This window comes from Nyctibius grandis, chromosome 1 (assembly GCF_013368605.1).
Source record: "Nyctibius grandis isolate bNycGra1 chromosome 1, bNycGra1.pri, whole genome shotgun sequence".
Taxonomy (NCBI): domain Eukaryota; kingdom Metazoa; phylum Chordata; class Aves; order Nyctibiiformes; family Nyctibiidae; genus Nyctibius; species Nyctibius grandis.
The window spans coordinates 19,365,879-19,389,413 of NC_090658.1; the positions used below are offsets into that span (position 1 = coordinate 19,365,879).

At 52.6% G+C, this 23,535-nt stretch overlaps 1 protein-coding gene across 1 annotated transcript in view; it reads left to right on the forward strand.

Annotated features, from left to right (window-relative positions):
* The window catches only part of ITPKB (inositol-trisphosphate 3-kinase B), a 71,813-nt gene extending 48,916 nt beyond the window's left edge, over window positions 1–22,897 (forward strand). The window contains exons 3-8 of the mRNA XM_068412198.1: window positions 5,675–5,774; window positions 7,185–7,398; window positions 10,413–10,617; window positions 15,892–15,993; window positions 17,561–17,632; window positions 20,397–22,897. Of these exons, the coding sequence (XP_068268299.1) occupies window positions 5,675–5,774; window positions 7,185–7,398; window positions 10,413–10,617; window positions 15,892–15,993; window positions 17,561–17,632; window positions 20,397–20,612 (909 nt within the window). The 3' untranslated portion in view covers window positions 20,613–22,897. The remainder of the gene's footprint in view (window positions 1–5,674; window positions 5,775–7,184; window positions 7,399–10,412; window positions 10,618–15,891; window positions 15,994–17,560; window positions 17,633–20,396) is intronic.
* Window positions 22,898–23,535: the final 638 nt, after the last annotated feature.

Below are 23,535 nucleotides of genomic sequence, written 5' to 3' on the forward strand. Positions count from 1 at the left end.
CAGGACGCACCAGGAGGAGGCATCCCGTGGTACCTGCCAGCTCTGCGCCGCTGCCCTCCGCACCCAGCGCCCAGCACAATGAACAAAGCTGGCCTCCTCGCTGCGGCTGCAGTGACAAGGTTTTTCCCAGTCAAGGGAAACAATCATCACTAGGGAAACCTTAACTACTTTTTAAAGACCAAAAGAAAACACATTCATTCTTTTAAACATGGAAAACTAAATGGCCTCTTTTTCCTTGGCTGCATGTGCGTGGCTGCGGAGCAGGCTGACACGGAGTGAACTCTGTGAGCAAATGCTCCCCTCACTTATTTAGTTATTAAAGAAGTGGGCTCTCTGGCACAAAGTCTGCCCTTCTCAGCTGCTCGCCGTGTTGTTTTTTAAACCAGCAAGGCTCCAGACACGAGGAGCGACTCACCAGCCCTCCTACTTGTGAGCGAAACATGCTGGAGTCCGTCCGAGCTGTGCTGAAAGCCCCTTCCCACAGGGCCCTGGCACCACCGCACCACGGCTGCACTTCTCCTTTTCGAAGATCTGGAAGTGAAAGTGAAGAGTGGAGAGGTCCCGCTGTGCCTCCCACCCACGCTACCTCCATGGGAGGGTGTTTGGGGAGTCACTCTGGTGCCCGAGGAGCAAGCGAGGGTGCTGGGCATGGGGCAGGGCTGGTGAGGTGCCTCTCCTGAGCCGCTGCGCTTGGCGAGGAGTGGACAGCCGGGGATGTGCCGGTGGGGCTGCCTGGCCACCCGGGTGTTTCAGTTCTGCAAGGAGTGCCGGGGGTGGTTGGGTGTTAGCGTGCCGCAGGAGCGGGGCTTTCTCCAAAGCGAAGGGAAAGGCAGGGTGTCACTCGTGCAAGCCCCTGGGCTGCAGCGACTCTGCTGAAGCCGGGGGAAGCCATGGGCATCGGTGACACTACTGTCTCCTCACGGTTTTCCTCCATCTCTTCTGATCCTAGGCTATTTAGGGATCTTCCTGAGAGAAAGGGGATGAAGTTCTTTCCAGAAGTGGGGAAAATTGTTAAATTAACACTGCTCCCACTCTTCCATCCCCTGCCCCAGCTGCATAATCTTGCCTCTAACAGTGCATGCTCTAGTTAATAAAAAGCACTGAAATACAGGTCCAGCTCCCACTATTTCCAGGAACATTTGGTCCCATAAAACCATAGGAAACCATAATTTCAGCAAATTAAATCATTTACTGCCTATCTCTCTGGCTCAACGCATGGAAAGGGAAGAGCACCCCGCTGGCCCCGTGCACAGGGAGTAACACCAGTCGAATTCCACCAGCGTCCATGCTGGGAAAGGGAGGCGACAGGCAGTCGCGACAGGCAGTCCCAGAAAGGCACGTCTCCTTCAAGCAGACATTAAAGGAATGCCATATGCTATAGGGAAAATGTACAGCGAGCACTGAGCTCATCAGTCACTTTTTGTTTAATCTAATTAAACACAACATATCCTCTGACCTTCTGGGTTGGCACTAAATTCTCCTGTGTTGTTCTTTCCATATGAAGCTCTATTGACAGATGGGGAAAGCCTAGAGTTTGCTTTAAGCTTCAGATAAGTAAAGTTAAACACGCAGCAGATAAAATTGTTTTCCCAGCACTCCTCTCCCACTAACCAGTTGTGGGTGCTCGCGGGGAGGGCTTAACTCCTCTGGCCTGTATCCCACCCCCAGCTCGGGGCACCGTGCTCCGCAGCTAGCGAGCAGCTGTAAGAGGGCAGAGTGCTGCAGAAACCCTTGAAAGTTCATTTTTAGAGTTGGTTCTGACAGTTGCTCAGCTTCGTTTCCACATGGCAGATGATTAGGGAAAATGGTGCCGCTCCTCACTAAATATATTTCCAGAGTCACTGAGTAATTTGCTGCCTAACAGCTAATCAGCTGACATTTGCTGATGCTGAAACAGGTTTTAAATAAAATGTGTCAGATTGCATTAGACACTTCGTGCATATTCCCTGCTGATACAGGCTACATGCCGTTGCTGTGTGTGCAAGAGCGCAATCGGTCAGCGCGGCTTCGTGAGTTTTCTGGGAGGGAAAGCAACCGGAGAGCTGGATTTGGGGGAGAGCGGGGTGCCGGGGGGCCACGAGCAGGAGCAGGCTTTGATCATGCAAAGGAGTTGGAAGCGTGCTCAGCTTTTGGCGTGACAACCCGCCTGCTCTCCTCCTCGCAGGCAAACGAGAAGAGCACATATCTGCCCTTCACCAGCATCACTTGGTGATGACACCTGCAAAGCTATTTTTGCCAGTATGGTGAAAAATCCTTTAGTCTGAGTCAGGGCAGTTATTGTAGGTAAGTCCTCCATGTACGTACACCTGCGCCGGTGCTCCTGGACCTACGCACAAGTAACTCCTTGAAATATAAACCAAAAGTTACTGAAGAGCCTGGAGGCGATGCCCTTATGGCTCCTGACAGGCCGGGTTAGAGAAGATTTCTTTATTGTAAATAGCTTTAGTACTCCCTTTGTATATGAATAGCGCTGGGCAGGGTGGGAGGCAGCAGCCCACTGAGCTCAGAGGGGCTGTTTTCTGCACGTGGTCGACGAGTCAAACCGGAGAGGTGTGAACCTTGTGGCTCTGATTTTCCGTGGCCAGCTGCAGGAGCCCGGCACGGGGGTTGGCTTGAGCAGGATCCCAAGCCATCGGCTTTGAGATGTTCACCTCCGTCTGAACCCACGCCAGCTTTCAAATAAACGCAGCCTGCTTGCTGGAAGCTCTCAGTCATCCCCAGTGGCTGTGAAGGACCCTGCTGCTGGTTCACAGCCACGTAACAGCTCTCTTGAAGCTGTAGGAAAAGTATGAAGGGTGAACTTTTAGAGCAACTCTTTACCTGGGGAGAATTTATCTTCAGGCAAAGCGGGTGGCAGGATTGCTGGGGACATTGGCCAGTGTCGCTCCTCCATGGTCCAGCCTCCAACTCTCCTCTGCAGCGGGTTGGCAGCCCCGGAGAGCGGACAGATGAAGTCGTGCAATTGCTGTTTTACTAGGGGAGCTGCCCCTTGCAAACCTCGCCTCCTGTAGAGCACTCCCACAACAGAGCGACCGGACATTTTGTATAGGTACGTACACCCCCCAGAAAAAATTGGACCCCGCAGGCTGCTCTGCAAAATGAGCTGCGCATGCTGGACAGTAATGTGTGATGGGCTGAGGGCACAGGAGAGCTTCCCTTTGATGAAGCATACTTTTTCCCTCTTAACACTGGGAGGGGACTCAGGCACAAAACAAAAATCCGATGACTCCTGAAGGAATCGCAGAGGGGACGGTCCTTCCTCTCTCCTGCAAGTGCCATCATGAAGTGCCCCTGCGAAGCTGGGGGAGAAGGGGCCACGTGAAGCAGAATTGCCGGTGACCCACGGGGTGGTGATGACTTGCCTTGCAGCCTATTTCCAGCAAGTCGGGAGCGACTTGAGATGGATGAAGCAGCCTCAAGGCTTTCCATAAAACATGTCCTTAAACATGTCCTTAAAACTTGGGTTGCAAATGCCTGGCCAAAGGTGTGTCTGAAACCAGGTGGTGTCTGGATGAAAGCATTTCCCTCCGGTGTAAAAGGATGGGGACGTGCTACCTGTTCCTTGTGCGGGTGTGCTCAGTGACTGACTTTGTGTCTTGTTCAGCTTGGCAGATAGGGTTTTGTGGTGTTTTTTCTCCCCGGGGGACTCAGGGACCATTACCCTGCACTGGGAGCAGTGCTGGAGCGGAGCGCATCGCTCCTGGGAAAGCCCTGGCAAGGGAAAACCAGGATGCCTTGCCCTGCTTCGGGGGCTGCTTGCCTCAAGGTTTTAGCTATAAAGCTCTAACCACCGAAAAAACAAAATCTTGGCTTGGGAAGGCACGTTGCCTTGGCGTGTTTCCTGGGACTGAGTGACTTATGATGCTGTGCGGTGGGGGGAGGACTTCTTCTCCTTGTTTTAGAGGAGGTGGGTCACACTCGTCTGGAGTCCAAACTCCCTCGGAGACTTCTTCTTCCCCCTTTTTTTCATGACATCAGCCAGGACTTGATGTTACTATTTTAAAAACAAAAGGAGGGGACACCCTCCCCCCTTCCCTCCCGCTCTCTGCCAAAAGGAGAACAAAGAACAGCCAAAGCGCACAAGTTCTGGCACTCCGTTTGGAAATAAAAACATTCATCCTCATGTCAGGTAGGGAACTGCCCGACCCCGCTGCCAAAGCAAGCAAGCCAGGCGGCAGAGCAAACCCCGCGGCGCAGGGGAGCCTGGGCGAAGGGGATGCCCGGTGTCACCCCGTGCTTGGGCAGCTGCTTGCCAAACTCTTGCGCTGTTGTACTGGTGCCAGGGAGCGCTGGGACGCTCCCAGCCACGGGCAGCCATCCAGGGAAGGGCCACCCTGCTCCTCCCGGGCTGGGAGGTGGGGAAGGACCTTTCTTCTTCTCCCTCTCCCTCTCCCTGTTCCCCACCGCGCAGGCAGCCCCTGCATCTCCCTGCGATGCGTCCCCGCTCGCCGGCGGGGCTGGTGCATGGCACAGGGTTAACCCGATGTAATTTCGATGCTTTAGACACTAACATCTTTGTCTGGCTTCTTCCTCACCATTTAAACATGTCAGCAGTTCCCAGCGCGAATTCCTGTGCCGTGAGTTCACCCCTCGACAAGCATCCAAACTGCAAGTCGGGGCTGCTGGCTCTTCCTTGCCCGTCTGCGAAGCGTTACTGGAACAGGGGCCGGTTCTCCAAACACGAGGAAGAGATTACTTGGGCTTTCTGGAAGGCTCCCTCCCATGCCTTTAGAGCAGAGCAAATGAGGATAATTTATCTGTGGGCTTCCGGCTGAACCCAGTAGCTCAGAGCAGCCAGGACTGTGCCGTCTGTTTGTCCCAGCTCCTGCAAGAAGGCATTTTTCCATTGTAGCCATTGTATATTGTTCAGCTGATTTGTTTGCACCATCACCTTCTGGGGCCGAGATAAGAGGTCGTCCCCTGCCTTTTACCAGCGGCACGTTCCCCAGAACAATCCAGGGAAAAACTCTCGCAGGAAAGAGCCTTTGAAGGAGGCTTTCGTGTGTCCAGTGCAGCCCTTGTTACAGTCATGTAAATAATTTTGTGCAATCTATCCGGCGAGAAACAGAACATGCCAGAAGGGAATTGTTCTCTAAAATGTAGTTACGGATGGGCCAGAGCAGGCGGATCGGCTGCGCACGGGTTGCCAGCTTAATGCGCAAAGCAGCTGCCTTTCAGCGGGGAACAAAAGCCGGGCGTGAGCCCATGTGCGCCTGGGCGAGCGTCTCATGCTCCCCGCGGGAGCTGCAGCGGAGTTTTGTGGCCGGGTAGAAATCCTGGGCTCCCTTTCCTGCTCCGTCTGCCGTGGTGTAATGCAGTACCCAGGGATGGGTTAATGTCCCTGCTGCTTCTCAGGGCGATGTGGGGAGCGGAGACAAGGTAACGGGGACGGCTGGGCCCTCTGCGGCAGGAGCAGCCAGCTGGAACAACGCTGTAACGCCATCCGCTTTAGTGAAGTTACTTGTGATTTTTGAACGTAGAGTCGAGGCCCAGCAGCTCCAGCTTGGCACAGGGCAATGGGAAAAGAGCAGATTCTCTGTTTGCTTCCATCCTGTGCTGGCTCCAGTGCCTCCTCCCCTGTTCAAAACAGCTGTGTGCTGCCTGAAGTGACTTTATGGACAGTAAAAACTTAGAACATTGCATTCACCTTCATGATTTATTTTTTTTGCCTTAGAGCAAGTCATGGCGGAAGATCAAGAATATGGTGCACTGGTCCCCATTTGTGATGTCTTTCAAGAAGAAGTACCCTTGGATCCAGCTAGCGGGACACGCAGGTATGGAGCACGGGGAGGGGCAGAGCAGTCGTAAGGCTCTTCATTATCTCAGGTTAATGGTTTCTTGACCAGAATTGCTCTGATTGCTGCATGAATGTCACAGATTTCAGCTCCCATGTCTCTAGCCCAGGAGAGTGACTTACCTAAACGCCAGGGAGGGTGACGTGAAGGTGCAGTGCTCTGTGCTCTCAGTCTCTCAGGGCCAGCAGGTATTACTGCCGCTTTTTTCTCCAGCAGCAGAAAGCTGAGTCCTTTGGGTGAGACCCAAGCCCACTTGCTGATCCACAGCAAAGCAGATGATGCTACCTGGCATGAAGATGCCCCCCATGCATGAGCCTAGAGACAGAGGTGTGAACCTACCATGAAGCACGTGGAGGCTGTGAAGCAAATGTGTTGGGTGCTGCAGGGCAGGTCTCTGCCCTGTTTAAGGTGTGACATTGCTGCTCATAAACCTCTGTCCTGGTTTGGACATGAGCAGAACCAATTTTCCTTTCAGTGATTTTTCCTTTCAGCTAAGTCTCCTCTAAGTAGCTGCACTTTCTGAAACTAACTGCGTGTTTTGCAGACAGTGTCTGCTTCTAGGAGTGATAACGCTCAAAGTTTGTAGTTATCGCTGAGGCACCGGTAGGGATGTTATACAGAAAGGCTCTTGCTTGTACTTATTCTTAGAGAAACCAAGGTCACTGCTGAATTCCTCACTGCTTACAAGTGAAGAGCCGAAGGGGGGTCGCACCTGCAGGGAGGAGAGCACAGGACAGGTGACCCAAAATTGACCAACGAGGTATTCCATCCCATCCACATCATTCTCAGTATAAAGTGGGGGGATCACGAGTGTCTCAATCTCTTCTTCTATGGCTGGCGTCCGAAGAGGTCTCTGCCTGTTTTTTCTCCTGCCCTCCATCCCAATCTATGCATTCCTGAATCCAGTTCCCACCTGTCACCGAGTCCAGCCTGGGCCTTCCCAGAGCCTGCCCTGCAGTGCCGGTGGGGACGTGACTGACATCGGGGGAGCTCGATCTTGGTTTCGTATATATTTGTATATATTTAGTTATTTCCATTATTGTTATACTCTTTTTCATTATTATAGTTTATTAAAACTGTTTTAACTTTCCAACCCCTAAGTCTCTCTCCCTTTTCTCTTTTCCTTCCCGTTCTTGAGGGGGAAGGGGAGTTAACAGAGAGCATCTGCCACCAGTTTAATAGCTGGTCCAGCTTTAAACAGTAACAACCTCTGACACTACATGTGACTCTGGCAGCCCGAGCTTGTAAGTTCCAGCCTGTGGGGACTCTTTCAGGTGCAGGTGTAAACAGAGATGCTTCCAAAGTGTTGGGCTGCCCTTCTTGTTTTGGGAAGGCACAGCATCATCCCTCATCCAAAGCAAGTGCCACATTGTCCCTTGTCACCCTCAGGTAGTTTCAAGGCAGCGGCCAACGGCAGGATACTGAAGAAGCACTGTGAATCGGAGCAGCGCTGCCTCGACCGCCTGATGAACGATGTCCTGAAGCCCTATGTTCCTGCCTACCACGGCGACGTTGTGAAGGACGGGGAGCGATATAACCAGATGGAAGATCTGCTGGCTGAATTTGACTGCCCCTGTGTTATGGACTGCAAAATGGGGGTCAGGTGAGTGGCTCCGGGGACATTGTTTGAGTTTTAAGATGGGATACTCAAAGCAAATGCATCTCCTGGGTAAAACCCTTGGAAACACACAAGTGGCTGTGGGGAAGCCTGGGTATGGGAAAGACACACCAGGCTCATTCCTTCTCTGCTTGTTGACCGTCTCGTGTGCTGGGAAGGTGTTTTGGTGCAGCGGAGGGGATGGCTCGCTGTTTGGGTTCGGGTACACCAGAATGGCGCAGTAGCTTTTAGGAGGATGGCAACCTACCTCTCTCTGCCACAGGAGGATGCAGCCAAAGGGCAGGGAACAGAAGGTGTGGGAGATCCTGCCCATGGTGCCAGAGGGGTGAAATAAAGACCCTTGAATGGCACAGCTTTGTTGAGCAAGAGACTTCCCTCTGCTCACCCTTTGCTCCCACACACGCTTGAGGGATAAAACGTGTGTGCTAAGTAGTTTAGTGCCTTTCATGCAAAGTTCTTGAAACGTTTCCTAACAGATGAGCAACGTTACCCGTGTCCTCCTCAAGAACCATCTACCGATATGTCAAGATCCCAGGCTGCAGCCGCTTGGCCAGCAGCAGTTTTTGAGCTAGCGAGGCCGCAGCTGACAAGGGTGTCCCAGAGCGAGTGTGGGCAGGGCTGGTGACCCCAGGGAGCTGCTGGTTTTGGAGCAGCCTCGGGCCACTGCTCGGCCCTGGGTTGGCTGCCGGCAGGGTGGGTTGAGACCCCCCTCGCTGGCTGAGGCGCAGCCCAGACACAGTGGAGACGCTTGCGCTACTGGAAAAGCTGATGGTTTCTGTGGGAGGGAGGAATCTTTTTTTTCCCCTCCTGAACTCCCAATGTGTAACTCGAACTGGCGTGTCAGGCTGTTGGCAGGGAAGAGGCGAGGAATACTTTCCACTGGCGGGGTGGAGACGAGGGCAGGGGGCCCCGGCGCAGCCACACGGCCCCAGCTGGCATGCACCGTGCTGCCATGGGAGGGAGATGGGACCCACTCAGGACCCGGAGATGACAGCCACCAGAAGAAGACCTGCTGGTCATGCTGCCCAGGTGCTCCCGCGGCTGTCTTGGGGAGGAGGAGAGCCTCCCGCACCCAAATCACAGGTCGGGTGGTTTGTGCACTTGGGTTTTTGGAGCTAAGACAGGCAGAGCAGGCAAGGGGGCAAATATGCCAGGCAGCATCATCGTTAAATAAGATGGTGCTGTGGGAGGAGCTGGTGAGGGAGCATGAATTGGGCTAATGCTAGGGAGTGGGGCATCCCCGCAGCCAGGCAGGAGAGGCTCTAGCAGATAAACTAAACCTCAGGGGTGTTAAACCTGTCCTCTGAGCAAGCTGCTCACTGCCAGGCAAATACAGGTTTGTTTTTTTCCTGCCAGCCTGGCTTTGGAATGCACCAGCCTCCTGCAGTTGCCCCTAAACAACGCTGTCTTTCTTAAGCCCTGGTGATGGTTCAACCTGGAGCCGTGCAGGGGGACCGAACCACAGACATAGACAATCTGTCATTCTAATAAAAAGGAAATCTAGCTTTCTGAGCAACATGAGCAGCGCTTCTGAGCACACTGCTGCTTTATTCTGCTATTTTATTCCGTCTGCCCAAAAATCATGGGTTGGGTGATCTCAGCTGAAGCCCTTCATCACTTTCACCTGCAGTGTTTTTCAAAGGAGCTGTTGCGCTGGGGTTGTCTGCTCAGTGATCATGTGCCTGCCCTGAGAAAAGATACCAGTTTGCCTTGCTAAGCCCATGGGAAACACAGGAACACCATCCCACATAGTCAGCCTAGCACCCTCCCCATGTGTTTTGCTTGGTTCTGGAGATGAACCGCACACTCAGTGCTGGGATTTTGGCACAAGGGACATGGGGAGAGGGCACAGCTCCTCTGCAGAGCTGGGCATGGCCAGTGGGAGGTGTAAAGCAGTTTGGATTTGGGGGGAAGGAGGTTGCAGATCAGGTCATTCCTGTGTCGTGTTGCTGGGACATCTCACCCAGCTTGGCGAGTTGTTCAGAGAGAGCCTGGGCACTTGCTGGGCTGAGCTGGGTCAGGTTTGGGTGCTGCAAGAGGAGTTACATAGTGGTTTATTACTGCTGCAGGAAGTATTACTTTGTGGATGATGGTTTTCTGCATGCCAGAGCCAAGACATTCTCTGCTGGTGTGCACTGGCACATGGTGGTGTTCCTCTGAAGGATGCATAAAACCAAGGTCTTTGCACGCTCCCCTGCGCTCTGCACCCTCCATCCTCCCTCCCCCATTCCCCCATCCTGGGTGCACCCCATGGTCCCAGGGGCGATGGTAAGCATCTGGCCAAAGCTGCATCCCTTCCTCTCTTCTGTCCTGTACAGGAAGCTTTTGCTAGATAGTCCACTTAAAACAGACCCATACCAGGCAAAATCATCATCAGCGAAACAGCCCGGTGTGAAAGCACCCTGTTTAGCAGCTGGTGAGACATGGTCCTCATGGTGCATAGGGTGAGGGGATGGGAAAGCGCAGGAGAGGCACAGGAGCAGAGCTTTGGCAGCAGCTGCCCACCTTGGCTGGACCTCAGAGGGAGCACCAGATGCTGCTAATGCTGAGGGCTGGGACACGGCAAACTCCCTCCCACCTTCAACCCAGCTGGTTCCCAGAGCGCGTGGGCAGTTTTGTGGGCATATCTTGAAAGCCATGTTTAGTTTGTGAGAGTCCCTGTTCAGGTTTTCTGAGGGACAGGCCACCCAGGAGCAAGGGGTGGCAGCAATGCCATGGGCATCTGTGAGAAATAACCTCCCTTGTTACCGCCAAACTTGTGGTTGTCGTTCCCTGATGAACTGAGGAGATACCAGGAGTTGATGATGGAGTGCTAATTAAATCAGGATCAATTCACCTGCAACCAGGCTTGCTCCATTATTTCCCATGCTGCTCTACTCCCTGGGCATCAGCTATCCTGGATAGGCCTGATTTCTGGGGTAAGGGCTGTCTGTGGGTATGTGGCACCTTGTAAGGTGGCTCTACACCCCTGCTAATGTCCTCCCCCTCACTCCTTGCAGGACGTACTTGGAGGAGGAGCTGATAAAGGCCCGGAAGAAACCGAGCCTGCGGAAGGACATGTACCAGAAGATGATTGAGGTGGACCCTGATGCCCCCACCGAGGAGGAGAACGTGCTGCGAGCAGTAACCAAGCCTCGCTACATGCAGTGGAGGGAGACCATCAGCTCGACCGCCACACTGGGCTTCAGGATCGAGGGGATAAAGGTGAGGCTGCTCCAGGTGTGCAGAGCAAAGGGAACAGCTGCTGGCAGTGTTTGGTAACCAAACTCAACTCATAGGCACACACAGACACACGCACGGCAGGCTGGTGGTGAGCCCATGTCACATCAGGACATCCCCAGTCCCTGCAGCCAAGCCACCCTCTCCAGGCACCTGGCCTGGGGCAGCGCTGCTCTTCTGAGAGTGCAGCTGAGCTCAGGGCATCAATGCAAGAGGACAGTTTTAGCCATAATCTCATTAAATCAGCCATTTGGTTGACTTCCCTGACTGTGAAATGCAAAGTGCCGTGCTCCAACTTGAAGGCTCGAATTAGTTGTTTGCTTTTGATAGTGCTGTGCCTCTAGGCTGAGCCATTAATCCAAATCCCAGCTTGAACATGTGCCGACCTCTGGTTGGAGCTGTCAGTTTAGCTGCATGCAGTGAGGAGGCTGTATTTACATCCCTGCCTGGGAAAGTTCAGCAGCTGAGCCCTCTGAAATGGGGCAAATACAGGCAGCAGCACTTTCTGCTGACACCTGCACACGTGTGTAACCTGCTGACTGTTCTTGCTCAGGGCTAACGCTCGCGTTTCTGGAGATACCTGCTGGGGTGCTTTTGTGTCCCCATTAGATGAGCCAGCCCAGGAGTTTTTCTCCTGGCGAGCAGACTTTGTGCCGAGAGTGGTGTCCGGGGTGGTACTTGAATGGAATTAGGTCTGTAACCGCAGAGCAGTTGTATTAGTGATAGAAGACTTGCACGAACATTAGCAATGGCCTATGCCTTTTGATAGCCAGCCAACATGAATTAAAGGTAATATCACGCTTGAGCTAAGGGTTTCAGTGCATGCCTGGGCCTGGCATTGGCTTTGCAGCCGAGGAGAGCTCAGTCAAGTTGTGCTTGGAGTAACTCAAGCTTGAGGTACTGTAGGGGCCCAGGTGATAGCTCAGAGCAGCTACTTGCTCGATTTCTACATGTGTCTTCGTTGGAGGAGTTTCCTCCTCTTGATCACAGATTGTTTTTCTCCTCCCTCAGTTGGCTGGGATTTTCCCAGGATACCCATCTGGGGTATTAAACTCCCGCACCTCTCCTGACCGGAGATGGTGGTGTCGAAATGACAGAACTAAAACAAACTAAACCATTCCCTGCAAAAACCTTTACACCAGATTTTGCAGATTTTCCTGGTAGCATTCCCCTTGGCCTCACCAGTGAAACATCAAGCAAATGCAGATGTTAGACCATGGGTTAAAAGGTGATCAGCAGGAGAGGGTCACTCAGAGCTGCTCTTTCTGGTTACCCATGTACCAAACTGCTGGTGGGAAGGGATCTGTCTGTCCTGCTGTGTGGGATGAAGTCCCTGGGCTGTGAGGAGCCCTGTGTTGCACACAGGGAGGAGGGTACCTTCTTCGTTCAACTGTTTCATGGCCAGCAGAGCACATTGCATTTCTCTCTAACTCAACCACTCTCGGAAAGGCAAGGAGCAGCCCTTGCCCTGAACCCCTTCAAGAGTTTTCCGGCATGAGCAATGCAAGGCACCCATGCCCCTGCCTGGGATGCTGCCGGTCATGCTCCCCCGCAGCAGCTTTCTGCAGTGCCTACATTGGGTCAGGGCACTTGCCTGCTCCCGCAGCTCTTCCCTGATCCCCCCAGCTCTCCCAAAGTCCCTTTTCTGCTGTGGGTGCTCGTGAGCACCCTGAGAGCTGCTCTGGCTCGGGACAACCCTTTGCCTAGTTCCCATTGCTGCTGTTTTGCATTCCCATTGCTGTTGTTTTGCTGGTGCTTATTATAAAACTGCGGCTGTATAAAAAAGCAGTGGGCCAGTTGGGACCACAGCTCCCATGCACTGTTTCTTCTCCCTGCTTTCTTGCTATAACCAGGAATATCTGTCTATTTATAGTCCAACATAATATATCCTTAGCCTCCAGCAGTGCTTCTCAGCCTGTGATCTGGGGACATTTAGGGGTCTTTACGGCAAAAGCAGGTCACATGTGAACTACTTGAAATGAAAAATGTAAAAAAAAGAAACCCAAATCATATTCCCACACAGGCAAAAAAACACTGTGGAGGGAAATAAAAGCCATAAAGGAGCAGTGAGTTGCACCTCTGTTTTAGCTGACCACAAGCGAGCTGCTGCATGAGGTGAGCAGTGGATTCTTTTCAAAGAGGTGAGGCGGCCCTTTAATTGAAAACTGTTGAGAAGTGCTGGCCTCCAGGAGTAATCCTGCTGCTGCTGCTAGGGGCTGACTAATTTGATCAAGGCTCTAATTACTGTAATTCTCCTTAAATCCCTCAGCTTCTGGATTATTTTGCCCTAAGCTAAAGCATTAAAGCTGGTTCCCAGCTGGCTTTTTTTCCAGCAGGGCTGTAGAGCTGGTCGTGCTGTGCCATATCCCTGTGTTTGCCCTGTTTCTGGGGTCAAGTCTCCACATTAGGAAAAGCACCTTTGGTGCCCTGAGCTGCTACTGAGCCCTCAGAAGAAATTTCAGAAAATATTATTTAATGACAAGTCTCCCCATGTTTTCTTTTCTGCTGTGGATGCTTCCCTGGGAGGAGAAGGAGTGAATATGTCCTGCCCAGAGGCTGATAGAGGAGAGCACCTTGCCGTGCAAGGGAAGGGCAGGATTTGGCCCTGGGCACGTGGGCTGGAAGGGGGCACAGGGGAAGGAGAGGAGCGGCGATAGCCTTTGGGACAGCACAGGCAGGTGAGATGAACAGGCAGCTCAGGGTTGGGAATGAGGATGGGGACCCTTTCCTGGCTGAGCTCTCGCTTTCCCAGGTGGCCTCAAGAATCTAGTTCTTGTTCTTTAGAATGGAAATTTTCCTCTGCCAAAGGAGAGAATGACACTAATCTAACTTTCTGGAGTAGATTGAAACTGTTAGAAACAGCAGCTATTAGTAAAATTGCCATGCTAAAGGTAATACAAGGGATCCCTGGTGACCCAGTTGAAGCTTACTGGAGCTCACTGCATGAAGTGTCACTCCTGAGCTCGTGCTCTGGTCTGGGAGTCACTCACCATCGCCTGCAGCAAGGCTGTGGTGGGACTATATACCCCGGGGCTGGGACATTTGCAAGGTCCCAGCACGAGCCCTGAAAGCCCTCACCTGACTTTCCCAAGACGGGCAGCTCGTGAGCTCCATCCGAGGCCGGACACAGTGCTGGAGGGAGAGCCGGCTGACCCGAACCCTGCCCCAGTGACGCCAGTGCAAACTGGAATCGCTGGTGGGGCGGAGGTTGCAATAGCCCTTATCAGCCCCCCTCACATTTCTGCTGTGTGGAAGCCAGCCCCCTCGGGGCTTGGACACCTGTAAATGTCGTGGCAGTTGTCAGCCCCACGGCAGCAGCGTCTGGCTGGGCAAGGAAACCGCGGGAGGTGGGTAATGATGGGAGCAGCACTACAGATAGGCTGTTTGGCTTTCCTGAAGCCTAGATTGCCTTATCTGAAAGGCCATCTGTGGTTTTCATTTATTTTTAGGAGCACTTAGAAGTCCCTCTCCTTTCTTGGATGCTTTGTGGAAAGTTGTGCTCTTTACATGTGAAATTAGTGCTGCGGCACTTCTCCAAGTTGATATCTATCATCCCCTGGGGAGAGGGTGGGTTGGTTTCTGAACTGCCACGTCAGGGCTCACATGGCGGACGTATGGTGGCGTAGCACCCTTCCCCTATACATTGCGCACGTGCCACCAGAGCATCCTCGGCGAGGCCTCCTGCCTGCGCTGCTGCAGCCTGCTGCCTCCTGAGACGCAGCCGAAAGCAGAGAGCTTGGCTCTGCTTGGTCCATTGGCAGGATGGCTGCTACGGCAGGGAGGTCTCCAGCGAGAAGATTGTCCTTGGACCCTGCTGATGCTGGGTCCAGGGGGGTTTGAAGCTGGGTGCATTAGTTGCACCCTGTGCAAACAAAGTTTTTCCTGGAGACTAAGACCTTTCCCACATTGCTTTCATTATCGCCTTTGTTAACGCTCACACAAAACACAAGCTGGAAGTTGAAATTGTGCTGTGAGATTCATCCCAAACTGTACAGTAGGTGTGGGTTTGGTGCTGGGCTCACCTTGACCAGCTCTCTGCAGCCTGGGTGCTCAGCCTTCCCCCAAGCTGGACTGGCCACCATGCCCGCAGCCAGCCCTGTGTCCAGGGGGATGCACATGGCCCCATCCTGGGTCACTTCCCTGGATGGATCTCAAAGTCCTGCCAGGGCACATGAATCTCCAGGGGAGGTGATTTCATTGCGCTCTCTTCCTTCCCCAGCCTCTGCTCTGCTTCTTCATCCTTACTTCATCTTTCCCAGCCCACAGGATGTCTTTTTGGCCTCTGTCCCTTCTCTCTATTGTGTGCAAACAAGCTGTCTGGAGTGGTGGGATGGAGCTCTGCAAGCAGAGCTGTGAGCACGTGTGGTTTAAAATAGCCCCTGTATCCAGGAAGCGAGCTCTGCCTGCCCGACCCGTGGCCACTCTGGACAATGAAACGTGATGATCTAAAAATCGGAGCCCCAGCAGGAGCAGGGAGATGGGGAGCGACCACAAAGCTGCCCAGAGGTTCACCCGGGAGCCTCTGGGTCAGGGCTGTGTGCCATCCCTGCAGCAGACCAAGCCGTGCCGTCCCCTCGGCGGGCCAAGCATGGATGTGCCTCTGGGGAAGATGCGGAGGAGGGCACAAGGCTGCTCACTGCATGTCCGTGCCGGGCTGCTGCCTTTCAGGGTTTGCTATCCGTGGGCTATCAAAGGACTAGTGAGGCAAGACAGCCGCGGGGCTTGCTCCTTGCGTTCATCTCCTTGCTGCAGTGGTGCGTGGAGGGGGTTTTGTGGCTGCTCCTGAGATGTTGTCTCCGTCCACACTCGGTTTTGTCCTGCCATGGTCATGATCTGCTTTCTTCCCCAAGCAGGGGTGCAGCCCGAGGCTGGTGTCAGCACCTGTGCTTGGCCACAGCAGCAATGGGAAGCCATTTGGGCACAGTGTGGCCAAAAATGGGTGGTCTCCAGCCTTTGCTGGCAGTGAGTGCCCAGTCCATGAGAGGTAACTTGTCCACATTGCCAGTGACCTCGGCAAGCGTGAGATGATGAAGACTTGCCATTTGCATTAGGGGACAACACAGCAGAGCTGTGGGATGATTTGGGATGTGCAAGACAGAGAGCTGCTGCCTCTGCTCACCCCTCCTCCATAGACGGGTCCTTCAGCTGCCAAAAAGGCTGGTCACATGCTACTCAGGGATGTGCATGGGTGCTGAAACACCAGTCCTGCCCCATATCCCTCCCTCTCCATCCCGCTCACTGCTCTCCCTTCTCTTCAAGAAAGAGGACGGCACTGTGAACCGGGACTTCAAGAAGACACGGACAAAGGAACAAGTCACGGAGGCCTTCAGGGAGTTCACTAGAGGAAACCGCAACGTTTTGGTGAGCGGGGTCTCACTGGGGGGCTTGCCTGGAGAGAGCTCCTCCTGCAGAGGGCAGCCTCAGCTCATCAGCTCCCTGTCCTAAGGGGCTGCAGCCCGAGCAACCTCTCTTAAAAAAGCATGAAAAATGGCAGAGAGAAATGCCATCCTGGCACAGGGGTGAGAGGAGAGCAGCGGAGGGCTGGGAGGGGACACACTGGCTGCAGCAGCACTGCTCGGGCCAGGTCTGAGTCTGCTGAGGATGCTCAAGGGTGGGCCCCAAAACCCACTGCAGAGGCACAGCTGTGCTCTGCCCCTTCGTCTCTGGGGCTGACGGCAGCCTCTGAGCCCACTCTTCGCCCCAGTATGCGATGGCGGGGGCTCCCGCCCTGGCAGAGCGGGCTGCCCTGCGCTCAGTCTCACAGGACGGGGGGGTCAAGGCATCCCCCTGCCTGCGCCAGGCACCCTTCGCATGGGCAAGCCGCAGTCGGCATTTCCCAAGTTTCACTATGTTGCCAGGAGAATAAGAGATGTAGCTGTAAACAGTTTACACTGACTGTGTCAAATATCCTATTTGATAAAGCACTCCCATTTTAAGCTGTGCTATATAAAGCCTACAAACACAAGGCTCCAGCTGGAGTGGCCCTTGGCACTGCCTCCTTCCAACTGGCATGTTTGCTTTGACAAGAGTTACCCAGGGATTATTCCTGGCGCTGAAAATGAAGGTGCCTGACTGCATTTTATCCCTAAAGAGCTTGGAGCACACTCACACCATCATGCCCAGGCTCTGGATGGGGCTCCTTGGCCAAACCGTTGCAATACAGCAACCTCCACATCTCCCCATGCAGTCGAAGTGTGAAAATTTAGGTGTATTATAGTGCCCAGATACCTGCTGTGCATGTTCCTTTGCTTAGTCCTTCTATCTAAACCTCAAAATCAGATTATCAGAGGAGCCCCCTGAGAATATTTAGTGCCTTCCAGCAATTTACAGGGATGCTCGAACAGCAGTGTGGGTGCTGGACCTGTGTGCTGACTAGTGTGAAAGCCCTTCCACCTATGGTACCAACTTTGCAGAAATGCTGATACGGAGTTGTGGAAGTGTCTCACGATGCTTAACTGACTGAGTGATAAAATGACAGCTGAGGTGAAGAGCTGACCTATTAAAAAGAGCGCAGGTGAGGGCAAAAAAGCAGTATGGCTGTGCACGCACAGCAGCAGCAGCTGAATTAGCTGTTCCCTCCTCGGGAGCACCATGGATGCAGCAGGAAAAGTCTGCAGAAAGTACCAGTTCAGCAAAAGCAAATGCTCTCACTAAGTTTTGGAAGCTACAGGAGCTCACAGAATGCTGTAGAGGCCAAAAGGATAAGTGGATCACAAAAAAGATGGGACACCCTCCTAGGGGACAGGTCTGTGGGAGGATGCTGAGCGGGTGGCTGAGGGACAGCTCTGGTATCTCTCCATGCAAACGTGGTATCATGGAGAGGATGCTGGGAGGGGTGACTTTCCTGTCCGCCCCATGCAGTGGTTTTTATGTAGGCTTCCCGCAGCGCTGACGGCTTGGGTTTGGGTTTTTGCTTTTGTCATTCCAGAACAGTTACCTTAACCGGTTGAAGGGTATCCGCGCTACCCTGGAGACATCCCCGTTCTTCAAGTGCCATGAGGTAATACTCGTGTTTAGATAGATCTGCCTGGAAATGCAAACAGTTTAATCTCAGCTTGTCCAAGGAGAGAAGTCAAAGTCCGAGGCTGTAAATTTCTACAATTTTGAATTTATTCTTATATCCATATTTTCATGCTCCTGTTTACCTAATACTTATGTGGAAATACAGCTGATGACTGTTCATGCATCTCACATGGGCTCAAATCTACAGAAAACCAATATTCATACAGATTAAAAGTGATCTAGGAGGAATTTGGGCTACTTATGGATTTGTATGACTGGGAAAAATCCTTGTGTAAAAGTATAGGGTTTTTCTGGAGAGAAATGCCTGTCTGAGTGCATGTCACGTATCATTTGGCTGCCAGTTGCTCCATGTGATTGAACAAGGCTTCAACGTAGCCATAAATTGCAGATATCTCAAAACTGCCTTTGCTGAGCTGGTTGGGGCACTGCGGTCAGGACTCTTCCCTTGGAAGGGCTTTCCTCCAGAAATGAGTGTCCATGAAATCAACATTTTCTGCAATGAAAATTCAGTTCTGATGGGAAAACAAATAGGAAGCACTACATTTTTTAGCTGTTTCAACAGGAATTGGAATGCTCCATAATTTAATTAAATAATTTTATTGATTTAGCATTGTCAAAGAGTATTTGCTGTTGCATCTACTTATCAAAACATGAGAGCACATGTCCTTGGCACGTGTTGCTATGGGCAAAAGAGCCTCATAGGAACCCTCGACTCACAGGGAGCAGGAGCCACAGCTCCAACATCTCGCTGTCCCTCAGCTGGGGCCACATGAACCACCTTGGCCCCGGCCACACACGGAGGGTCCTGCCAGGAGGAGGAGGCAGATGGGGCTGTGCCTCCTGATGGCAGCGCCTGTAAGGCAATTGGAAGGGGCATGTTGAAACCGAGTGTTTCAGGTCAGTTCAACACGGGAAACAAAATGCTCCCTGAAACCAAGTGCCAGGGTTTCATTTGAAAACACAGAAACAAAACAGCCTTTCAAGGGGGTTTTGAAAGGAGTTTCCACTCCTTAAAAATTAAAAAGCAGCAGCTTTGACTCTCTGTCCCACTTTGAGACGAAGCACAGCAGAAGGTCTGCCAAGGTCTGCGGGCCCCTCGCTGGTCACAGCTCTGAGGAGGAGCTGCAGGAGAATTCAGTGACCCAGGACAGGCGAGCAAAGAACGCCAGCAAAAGGCTTTTCCTTAAAGTTTAAATGCTCTGTCCTGGCCAAGAGAGAGCTGTAAGAGCTTAGAAGGAGAAGACCTAAAGATAAGCATTTCTGGGAACTTTGTATTATCTGGGATATGAATTATCTCTGGACCTTGGACGTTTTCCCAATGCACTGAAGGAGGAAGTCTCCTCAAAAATGTAAATTCATAATCTGATCTTTAAGATCCCTTCCAACTCAAACCATTCTATGATTCTGTGATAATAACTTTTGCAAACAGTATGTGCTTCCCATTCAAAACCCACATCCAAAGGCAAACCTCAAACTAAACCCTGTTGATAACATGGACGTGGGAGTCCCTGGTAATGTTTAGTGCTGCTGTTTTGGAGGGCTGACACCAGCTGGATGCTCCTAGAGCTGCACTCCTCCGTGTATATCCACAGCTTATGGAGCACTCCTGGCTCTCAGCACACTGCGTCCTGTCTGCTAACAGCCATTGCACTCTGCTCACCAAGGTCCCTATTCGTGGTACAAGGGCAAGTGAGTTTGTAATCCACCAATTCATGCACATTGGACATAATTTGGAAAGGAATCTTCATTTGGGACAGCTCTGAAGCACGCCTGTTGGTGCTTTTCTGTAGTACCACCTGCTAAAATCTTCTGACCAGAGGAGCAGATCCAGCAGATGAGCACGATGGTGAATGGCCTGACACCAGTACGTGTTCCCCAAGCACTGGGAAGCCACAGCAGAGCTGCTGCTGGGTGGCAGCATGGCTGGGACTGTGAGCTGGCATGGGCTGAGCTGGAGGTACCCACCTGCTGAGCATCTCTCTGCTCCGTGGGTGGTGAGCATTGGGCGCGTGGGGTCTCATCCCGCTGCGACAGACCTTAAGACTTCTGCTGTCAGAGGCGATGTGCTTCACCTTCTCAAATGCACCTGGGGGCTTCCCCGGGCTTGCCCAGGCCAATACTTGCTGCAGGATTTTCCCGAAGGCCGATCAGGATGTGAAAGAGCCCTTCAAAGTAGATGCAGCTGAGTGAACTCATGGAAAAGGGAATTCATATACAGGCACCTCTGTAATTTGCATTACAGAGCACTGTGAAAGCCAGGAGGATATTCTAGGGGGAATCTGGGTGCAATTGGATGGTGTTTCAGGCAGAAGACAGCACATTGCAAGTAACTTGTACTTGGAGCATACCCATCCCTGTGGTGATGTCTGCAGGGCTGGTGAGCATGAATAGCACAAGCTGGTCACAAAGAAGCAGCCTTGGAAAAAATCCCCATCTGAAGGCTGAGACAATTCATCTCTCTTTCCACGAGGACTTTGACTTGGTTTCCAAAATGACATCTCTATATTTCATGCCCATGTTTTTCTCATCCTCTCCTTCTGCCAAGAGCTGGGATTTGTATGAGTAAATCAGCTTGTCTGAATACCCGATTTGCATGTGCAACACACAGAACTTGCTTTTGCTCATGCAAAATCTCAGCATCATCTCTTGCAAATGCAGCCTGAGATAAGGTGTCAGAAAGCCCCGAAGCTGGCTGAGAATGAGCAACAGGAGCATCACTAACTGGTCTCTCCTCTCTGCAGGTGATCGGGAGCTCCCTCCTCTTCATTCACGACAAGAAGGAACAGGCCAAAGTCTGGATGATTGACTTTGGGAAAACCACCCCGCTGCCGGAGGGACAAGTTCTCCAGCACAACGTGCCCTGGGTGGAAGGGAACAGAGAGGACGGCTACCTCTGGGGGCTGGACAACCTCATTCAGATCCTGACAGAGTTGTCCCAGAGCGAAGACTTGCATTAAAGCCTCGTGTCCGACTCTGCCACTACCCCCAGCCTGCCCCCGAATGACTCTTCTGAACTGCACTACAAGACACTTTCCAGCCCTCGCCCTTCCCGTTTGAAAGCTATACTCTCCCTATTTAATGCGGTTTTGTTGTGGGGTTTTTTTTAGGTTGTCTTGGGGTTTTTTTCCCCCTCTTCATGTAAATAGAGAGCTAACCTGCCAGAACAAAAGCTGAACTTGAAACCTTGGCTTCGCAGAGTCGGTGAGAGCACGTGGCTGTGCAGGCCAGGAGCAGCCCAGCAAGGGTTGCTTAGGCAAGTGTGTGCTTTGCCTGCCGCGCTTTTGTCTCTTGCGCAGCCTGATTTTAAGAGGGCTGGCAGAGGAAGGAGCCTCTCCCTGCGCTGGGATCAGTAGCTTCATCCCAGAAACACTCAGTGGACATGCCCAGGACCTTCTGGCAGCCAGAGTGCATGAGCAAGGCCTGGAGACAGCAAAGGGTACTGGGGTGGGAGCCCTTTAGTTGTCTTTGCCACCAGCACCTTTCAGCCTAGGAAACTGACTGTGCCAAGTCCTTAAGAGATGCTAGAAGGGCAGATTTGTTTTTTTCTTTGTGTTCAAGACATTCTGTAGATGTTGCTCTGTTTTTTTCAGGTGACACTGGAGGGTGAAGGTTTCCCTCCTGCTGTGGGGCCACACGGTTGGGCACAGGTATTTCCATGGCCAGGTGCCTCCCACCCACGTCCCCTGTGCTGGATGCACTGGTGTGGTGGCTAATACTTCGAGCTCCTCTCCAGAGACCCAGCTCCCCTGTTAGGAGCTGCTTCCAGCCCTCCTTAGCTGGGGTCTTCAGCCCTCTACGGGGAATAAAGACTTTGGGCAAGGCCAGGGGGGAGAAAAATAGCTTATAAGGGACTACTATGAGACCTAAAGTGGCCATCCAGGTTGATCAGTCTTTTTTGGCGGCAGCAGAGCACGTGGGTATGGGTAGTGCCTCCGATGCCCACACCTGGCCCAGGGCGACCCTCCAGGCTGGAGCATCTCCGTAATTTTTATCAGCAGCAGGTGAAGGGTTACAGCAGCAAAGCAGCTCTTGAGGTGATGGGTTTAGTTGTCTTCAGCAAAGCGGAGCTGGGGTCAGGCATCCCCGTGCCTTCCCTTTTTCCCGCAGTGCTGGCTGACTCTGCCGCCGCTCTCCGCCGCTGCCTCCCCAGCCTGCTCGGGCTGCGCCTACGGACTCTGCGCTCCCGCTCCTGTACAAACACCCAGTTCCCTATTTAGGGCAGAGGCTATTTTTTAACTTCCTGGAACATCTGAATGAAGCTGCTTGCTTGCAGCGGAGCTGGCTCACTAAAGGTCAGCGATTGAGGCCGGCGGGGAGGGGAGGCTGCTGGGCGAGCTGGGGGATCCCTCACGTTGAGGACAGAAGGAGTGTGCAGCGCTGGAGGTGGTGCAGGAGCTCGACAGCCGCAAATCCCTCACCCGCTGCATCCCCAAACCCACCATCTCATCTCGCTCCCCAGGAGTGGTGCTCCAAAGCCCCTCTGCCATCGTTTGGTGGGTCCAGCATCCTCGGTGGGGGAGGTCTTCTCCTGGCAGCAATAAGGAGGAGGAGTTGGCCATTGAGCCGTCTGCAGCCATGCCCCAGCCTCTTTCCTGAGGACTGAAGTCTCCTAAGGTTTTTTCTCCGTTCATATCTCACCAGGCAGATGTCTTTAGCTCATCTGATGCCATTGTAAATGGTTGCACTGTTTTAGCTCTTTGTCAGGCTTTCTAGAATAGCCCATGTGGAAGTGCCTTATAGACTTGCCTCTGTTCCATTAGTGTCATGGAAAAGGTTGGGTTTTTTTAAGTTATATTTATTTTCATCCATTTTAATTGCACAAAACACTAAAAGCTAATGCATGGAATCCCTCTTTTTTTTTTTTTTTAAACTGTGTTTTTAGTTTTTAAACCACGCCTTTTCCAGCTTTGGAGAAAGGGTGTGAGCAGATATGCATAGGTATGTATCAGTTATCGCTGTACTTTAGCTTCGAGCTGCTCTTATATATGTACATTATTTTTTAAGGCTGTTTATAAACCAGATTCCTTGCTTTGTGGCTTCAGAAGAAGCAGATTGTTCCTCTCAGATGTCTTATGCCTTTCTGGAGGCTGGAATGGTTGCTGTGAGGGATTTTCCCCACTCCCACCTGCCCTTTTGGTCATTGGTAATACAGAGAAAAATCCGAACTGGTCTGAAACGCCCAACGCACAGTGCCTGTAAAAAAATCCTGTAACTTTGCAAATAAAAGCATATGGGAAGCGTTTGCCTGGTGTATGGTCTGCGTCAGCCCCGCGCAGCTTGCAGCAGCCTGGGAACAACCCAGGAGCCGGCTTTTGTGTCCGTGATGATTTTGGGGGGAATCAGGCTCCGGCTTTGGTTGCCCCAGCACTTGCTGGGAGTGGTGCTGCGAAAAAGCAAGAGTAGGGGAGGACCCTGCACCAGGGTCAGATCCTGACAAATGGGAACTGGCTCTGCAGGGTGAGAGCAAAGCCAGAGCTGGGTGGGGGGGCTGCAGGCTGGGTGGGGGGGCACAGGCCGGAGAGACCTGAGTTTCTCCATCCCCCTTCTGTAGGGAAGCCCACCAAAGGCAGCTCCACACCAGGAATTTTTTCAGTCTTTATGTTTTTCGCTGGCACTGTGTTGCAGCTCCCACTGAGCGGTTTCTGAGTGCCACCCCGCGATTTCTGTGCTGAAGGATATCAAAGCACCCAGGGGTGTCAGAGCTGCCTGGCGCAGCCATGTGCTTCCCCTGCTCCTCTCCATCTCAGCTTCACCATGGGCGGCACTGGGGGAAGCGCTTGAGAGCAAAGGCCATGAAAACAAACCTGGATTGGTTTTGCACTGAAGGAGAAATCAGGTTGTAGAGCCTGGAGGCAGCTCCGGTCCCTCCTGGAACCTGTC